Genomic DNA, 6,908 nt, shown 5'->3' on the forward strand with positions numbered 1-6,908 from the left:
CTCTGACGTCCTCTGCTAGGATACCAAACAAACACAGCAAAGACAAGCCCATATATGGCTAAGTGCGTCACAGGAACTCCCGCTGAGCGGGACTAGGGATCCCCTCCCCTTTGGACCCCTAAAATCGCCCCTTTCCCCGGGGGGCAGCGGGGCGCCCGGCTCAGGGGGACCCCAGGCAGGCCAGGGTAAGCGACAGGCTGAGTTTGGGGCCCCACGGTGGCTCCTGTGCCTGGTTTTGGGGGCGTGGAGACGTCAGGAGGGGGCCGGCCCCTCTGGTATAAATACGGAGAGGCTTGGAGCGTGGTTCATTCATAAGTTGCGAGAGGAGCCGGAGCTTCAGCTTCTCTGCCTAGTGGGGAGACGTTGCCACCCGCACGGGACAGGGCTCCAGGGGACCCCAGCGACCCGCCCCACACCCCCCGCTTTGTGGGGCTTGGGCCTGCGAAGACGCCGCATCGCCTCTGGATTGTGCTACTTTAGAGGGGCTGCTGGATTATTTCGGGGGGTCGGTGTTGAAGTTACCCCACTAGCTGCGAAGGGGCTTTGGACCCCCCCTTCTTCCCCGCGGATGTGGCTTTGAGGGGAGCAGACGCGTGCAGCAGGAGGCTCGGAAGCCGGGAGTCTCCCCGCCCCACCAGCGCAGCTTCCAAGGCCGGAGCCCGGCAGGGAGCTGAAGGGGGGCTGCTGCGCCGCGGCCCGCGGAGCTTATGTCCCCGATGCTGCTTTGCCGGTGAAGGAGGAAGAGGGGGAACCGCCGGGCCCCGCTGCCCTGCCGGAGCGGAGCGGCTCGCACCCCGCGCCTGCCGGACTCTGCCGCTCGCAAACGGGACTTGCCAGCCACTTTGCTTCCAGTCTAATCGGCTCCCCCTGACCCGGGGTCGCAGCCTCCCCTGCACCAGCCTTGGCTTCTAGGCGCCCCCAGCGTGGCCACAGGCTTCCCCCTGTGCCCAGGGAGATGTATCAGGGCTTCCCCGGAGACTACGACTCCACCTCCCGGTGCAGCTCGTCCCCTTCGGCCGAGTCCCAGTACCTGTCCTCGGTGGATTCCTTCGGGAGCCCCACGGGCGCCGCCGCCTCGCAGGTAAGGGAGCAGGGGTGCCAAGGGGGAGCCTCTTGGGCAGATGGTGTGGGGTGTTGTGGGATGACTGCCACGGTGCCCGGTGACATAGTACACAGCGATTGCGGGGGAGGTGTACCGGGAGGTCCGGGTGAGCGATAATGCTGGTGGGGGGGGGGGGGCGATGGGGCCCGGGGGCGATGGGGCCCAGGGACGTAGGGTACATGGTGCCCAGAGATTCAGGGGGCGATGGTACTTGAGGGGCGATGACCATGGTACCCGGGTGGCCCAGGAATGCAGGGGGGGGGCTGCCAATGGAGTCTAGGGATGCAGAGGGCGCTGTACGGGGCGGGTGAAGACCCCACGGTACCAGTCCTGGGGGAGGGGCAGGTATGCAGGGGGCGATGGGGCCCAGTTATGCTAGTGGCGATGATACTTCGGGGGTGGGGTGGAGGAGCCATGGTAGCCGGGAGACCCAGGGATGTGTGGGGCATGGGACCCAGGGATGCACGGGGAGATGGGGCCTAGTGATTGGGGGCGGGGGGGTGTAGAAGCCATGGTAGCCGGGGGACCCAGGGATGTGGGGGGCATGGTACTCGGGGGGCGTGGAGGGAGCGATGGTACCGGGGGGCGATGATACTGGGGGGAGTGGAGAAGCCATGGGACCCGGGGTGCCCAGGGATGCGGGGTACCTGTCCCGGGGAAGCCCTGTCCCCTCTCCAGTCCGCATTCCGAACTCCCCCGCGTTGCGCGCCTGGCCTGGGGGGGGAGGTGGAACGTGGGGAGAGGGGGGCGGGGTTGTGCGTAACGTGTGACGCGCTGGAACCCTCCGCGCTGACGTGAGGCACGCACGGCGCTTTCCTCCGCCCCCTCTGGCGCGCGGGTTATTTTGGAACGCGGCGTCCGCCCCCGTTGCTAAGGGGCGGGTGGGGGAGCCGAGTCCGCTGATTGGCCTGGCAGGCCACGCCCCCTCGTGGGGCGGAGGGAAGGGGGAAAGCGTGCGGGGAATGGAAGCGGAGCAGGAGCTGCCCCCCCCGTACAGCCCATAATAGTCCCTACAGCCGAACCGGGGGGGGCGGCGCCCAGGTGCCCCAGGGGAGAGGCTGACCCACCCCCCCCGTGTGTGTTGGGGGGGAAGGTGCTGCCTGGTGATCCGGGGGAGCCGCAGGCTTCACCCCTTTTTTGTTGCGGGGGGGGGGTCAGTGATGCCCCCAAGCTGTGGTGACCAGAATGCCTGGCAAGCAATGGAGTGCCCCCCTCATGTCCCCCCCCCGGAGCTCCCCCCAAAGGACGGGGGTTATGGGCGCAAGGGGCTCCCTGGCCAGGCCCCTCTGCCCCTGCTCTGGTGTCAGTGACCCCACCAGGCATGGGGCAGAGCCGTCAGCTGGGGCAGCCCCTTTCCCGAAGGACGGGGGGGGGGGAGGGAGAGCTCACCACCCTGGTCAGTGCACCCCGGGCACCAGGAAGCCTGCAGTGGGGCTGGGGCAGGGGGGCAGCTGGTAAGGTCATGTGCCCTGTCAGAAGGGAGCTGGCTGGAAAACTCGCAGCCTGGGGGCGCGGGTCATGTCTTGAAGCGTTCCCCGTCCCACTCAGAGTCAATGGGCTCGCCTTGCCCACTGCGTGGATCGCTGGGTTATTGCGAGGGCTCAGGTTGGCGGGGACGGGAGTCCCACCGGCAGATCCCCAAAGATGCGCCCAGCAGAGACGGGAGTGTTATTTTTAGGCTTGTGCTGACCCTGGCGCCCTGAGGCCTGAAAAAGACCAAAGCACGGGACTGCAGATAAAGGTCTATTCCGCTCCAAAAAAGCGCAGCCCCTGCGGCTTCCTAGGACCTGTGTGTGAGATTCGCACAAAGCCCCTCTTCCGAGACAAGGGAGGGGAGCTAACGAGCCGAATTATAGTCGGCTCTGCCGGAGCCTGACCTGCCTTCTCTGCAGAGCCATTTATAGCTGGGCCTTTTGGTCTGGGGTGCCCTGGGGTCTACAATAAACTAATTCAGGGGCCAGGGCTACTTGTGTAGGACAGGGGTCCTCTCCTAGTGGTTGGGGGGCTGGTGAGTGGGGCTCAGAGCCATTTGCTTCTAGCTTGGTAGCTGAGTACCTGATCCAAGGTGCCAGCATGGAATGGGTTGGGTGGCTCTCATCCCAGTTCCTTCTGCCCAGGTGCTCACATTAAACTGCCCCACAACCGTTGCTAACTGTTCTCTTCACACACCCCCGCGCGCGCCCCCTCCTCCCCCCCAGTCACAGTGATTGAATTCGGCACACCCCTGGGGCGGGGCAGGGGGATGTCTGTACAGTGCAGCGTTTAGGCAATACCTGCAAGTCTCGAGGGCTGGCAATTCAACTTTCACCAGCAGCCACCATGAGGGCAGAGGAACGTGAAACCGGCTGCCTGGCTTTGGTCTCCGTGTCAGGCCTGACTGTGTGTTGTGGCAAGCGCTGGCTGGCAGTCGGGCCTGTATGTGGGCTAGGGTGCACCTTCCCCCTGCATCGTCTGTTGCTCTCCCTGCTGGGCCATGGCCAGGGGGGCCTGTGGATTAGTGGGGGGGACTCTGGGAGGCTGGCAATAGTGGGCACTGGCTGCCACAGGCTGGGATTGGGGGAGCAGTGTTTCTGCCATGCTTTTGCCCAGCTCCTGACCACATTCTGTGTCCTTGTGTTTCAGGAGTGCAGTGGCCTCGGGGAGATGCCCGGATCCTTTGTGCCCACAGTCACCGCCATAACAACTAGCCAGGACCTGCAGTGGTTGGTGCAGCCCACTCTGATCTCTTCCATGGCCCAGTCGCAGCCTCAGGGCCAACAGATGTCTCACCAGCAGCCACCGCCGCCTGCAGTGGACCCCTATGACCTGCCCGGGACCAGCTATTCCACCCCAGGGATGGGCGCCTACAGCGCTGGCCCCTCAACAGCCGAAGCAGCCGCCCCATCGTCCCGCTCGGCTCGGGCTCGGCCCCGGAGGACACGGGAGGAAACGGTGAGCTGGGCGGACTTGGGGGACATTCTTCTTCTGTCGCACTTCCTCTGGGGCACCAGCAATGAGGTTACTAACTCCATCACTTACCCCCCTCACTGTGCCCCCTGCCCATTGGGTGCCTCCTGTAGGTGGGGAACCTGGCATCTGAGAGCCCAGTCAGTGGGAACCGCACCCAGCAATGTAGGGCACCCACGCCACCAGCTCGGCTCCTTGGCTTGCATGGCAGGGCTGAGTGGGCAAGGGGGAGGGGCATGAGGGAAGGGGGAGGGCCTGCCAGTCCCCAATGCGAGATGCCTGGGAGCTGCACGGGGCAGCATGGTGTGGCTGGGAGTCTGGCTCAGCTGTGCCCCCAAGGTGGGGAGGAGCCATAGGACTCCTTCCCCAGCTGGCATAACCCAGTGATTCCTCCTGCTCTGACGCAGGCTGCAGGGCCTTGGCAAATGGGGAATGGATACAGAGTCTACAGTCCCCAGTCCACTGGGAATGAGAGCTGGTCTCAGCCAGCAGCTGCCTAGTAGCTGAGCGCTTGGTGTGGTTCCTAGCCAGATGGGTATCCCCATGGTGGGTGGGGAAGGGAGGGGGATCAGGATAGAGGCCACAGACTGCAATGGCACGTAAGCAGAACTCCCCATAACACATGGGGCTGAGGGAGGCCCTGAACACTGAAGGGTGGAGCTGTGCTGCATGAGAGGGAGGTGGGGAGGGCCCAGGGCCGGAGCCCCTGGCTGACCAGCCCCCTTGCCTCTTGCAGCTGACGCCGGAGGAGGAGGAGAAGCGACGCGTCCGCAGGGAGAGGAACAAGCTGGCAGCGGCCAAGTGCCGGAACCGGCGCCGGGAGCTGACAGACCGACTCCAGGCGGTGAGTGCTCACAGGGCCCCTTCCCCTGGCTCCCTGAACCCGAGGCCGTGGCTCTGATGCCACACACAGCAAGGTGCCTGGTGGAGCTCGTGGTGAGCTTGCTCCCTGTTCTGGTGCCATAACTGTCAGGGTGCGAGAGTGGCAGCTTGGGCTGAGCACCTGGGCAGGGTGTTTCTGGGGAAATTGGGCATCTCCCAGGGCTCTTTGCTCTGGGGGGGAGACAGTCTGGTGGGGGTGGGGCATGGTCTAGGCCTGCCACCTCCAAGGTGCAAAAAGCAGGACATCCAGGATGACCCTGAGCCTGGCCCTGTGCACTGGGCACCATTCTAGGTTCCCCAGGGCACCTGCCCCCCAAAAGGGATGGTGCTGGGGAAAGCCGACTGCATGGCAGCCTTAGCTCCGTCTCCCCAATAAAAGCAGAACAGCCCCTTGAAGTGGAAGGCGCGGCACTGGCTGTGCTGGGCGCATCCTGCTGCTGCTTGTGCACCTGGTGTATCTCTCGTTTGCCAGCCCCAGGGAGGGGAGCTTTGCCGGGGGCAATAGTGTGGTTTTGGGGGCGGGGGAGGTGGGGTTCCTGAGGCTGGAATTGACGCTTTGCTGGGTCTACAGTAGCAATGCGCTCTGCAGCCTGGGGGTTGGTCGTGAGGGGGTGGCTTGGGGCATCGGGGTGCTAGGGGCCATAGCAAATGGGAGCTGACCCCCCAGGGAGAAGGCTGTGTATGTAGAGCAGACTCCCAGGCTGGCATAGCTTGGGGCCCGTAGTCCTGTTCTTCCTGGCCCTGCTGACCCTGGCTCCCCCTCCCCTCCAGGAGACAGACCAGCTGGAGGAAGAGAAGGCAGGGCTGGAATCCGAGATCGCAGAGCTGCAGAAGGAAAAAGAGCGCCTGGAATTTGTCCTCGTAGCTCACAAACCGGGCTGCAAAATCCCTTACGAGGACATGCCTGAGCTGGGCGGCCAGCCCGGCCCGTCGGCTGAGGTGAGCTCTTTGGGGATGCCTGTTAAGGACGACCCATTCGGGCCAGCTGCCTACCCATCTGTGCCCCTCCAGTACCAGCAGAGCCTGGGCGTGCCAGCACCGGGTGCACCGGGCCCAGCGGAGGTAGCGTTTTCTAGTTCTTACTTTACACATGGTGAGCCGCTGAGCGACCCGTACCCTGTTAACCCTTCATATACATCTTCGTTTGTGTTCACCTACCCAGAGGGATCTACCTGCGGAGCCTCACACCAGCGGAACAGCAGCAGCGACCAGTCCTCGGACTCCTTGAATTCTCCCTCGCTACTCGCTTTGTGAAACATTAACCACACAAAGCCAATCAAACCCGCACATGCAAACGGGGTGTGTGTGGGACACGCTGCAAACTGACAGCCCCCAAACCTGCAGCTGCACTGCCCGGGGCGTGCCATTAGTGAACTGAGGGGACGGCGCGGGGGACCCCTCCCCACCTCCTCCCTTGCTGATACTTTGGGGGACTTTGTTTTAATCTGGCTGGAGCAGCAGGAAGCTTTGGCACCGCCGGGATGGATTGTGGAGCTGGGCCCGGCTCATGGGGGGGGCTGAGCATTGTCTGTCTGTGCTAGTTTGGCGGGGCTGGGGGCAGCAGATTGTGTGGCATCCCCTCCCCCCCCACCTACTGTGAGCAGCTGACCCAGGGACAGAGCTTGTGGGGAGCAGGCTGGGCTGGGGGTTGGTTTTCCCCCCCCCATCCCTCATTGGGCCGCACTGGCCTGTTGCCCTGCATTGACTCACTTCCAAAATACCCACCCACTCTGTGTCTTGTGGCTCCTTGCTGCCTGGGCAGGCCCTGCCCTGCCAATCCCCCTGCAGGAGGGTGGCTCAGGTTGGGCTGGGGGCAGCTGTGGAGCACTGAGGCAGGGGCCCATGTCCCCAGCTGCCTCCACTCTTGCTCTGAGGAGCTCCCTGCGGGGCTGAGCCAGAGCCCCATGGCCTAGGCTGGGCAGGAGCTTGGCTTGGATGCCCTGGGTGCTGCCTTCTGGCTGTCTGAGCCTCTCTGCCC

General features: G+C 64.3%; 1 protein-coding gene across 2 annotated transcripts; it reads left to right on the plus strand.

The window, feature by feature from the left end:
- The first annotated feature begins 955 nt into the window (after window positions 1-955).
- On the plus strand, window positions 956-6,184 carry FOSB (FosB proto-oncogene, AP-1 transcription factor subunit). 2 transcript variants are annotated; one of them, XM_077840549.1, is made up of 4 exons: window positions 956-1,081; window positions 3,725-4,033; window positions 4,785-4,892; window positions 5,702-6,184. In XM_077840549.1, the coding sequence occupies exons 1-4, from the start codon at window positions 956-958 to the stop codon at window positions 6,182-6,184; spliced, it is 1,026 nt and encodes a 341-aa protein (XP_077696675.1). The 2 variants fall into 2 exon arrangements, with proteins under 2 accessions (XP_077696675.1, XP_077696676.1); XM_077840550.1 differs by lacking the exon at window positions 4,785-4,892.
- The last annotated feature ends 724 nt before the right edge of the window (window positions 6,185-6,908 follow it).

Source organism: Eretmochelys imbricata, chromosome 23 (genome assembly GCF_965152235.1).
Source record: "Eretmochelys imbricata isolate rEreImb1 chromosome 23, rEreImb1.hap1, whole genome shotgun sequence".
In the NCBI taxonomy this organism is placed as follows: Eukaryota; Metazoa; Chordata; order Testudines; family Cheloniidae; genus Eretmochelys; species Eretmochelys imbricata.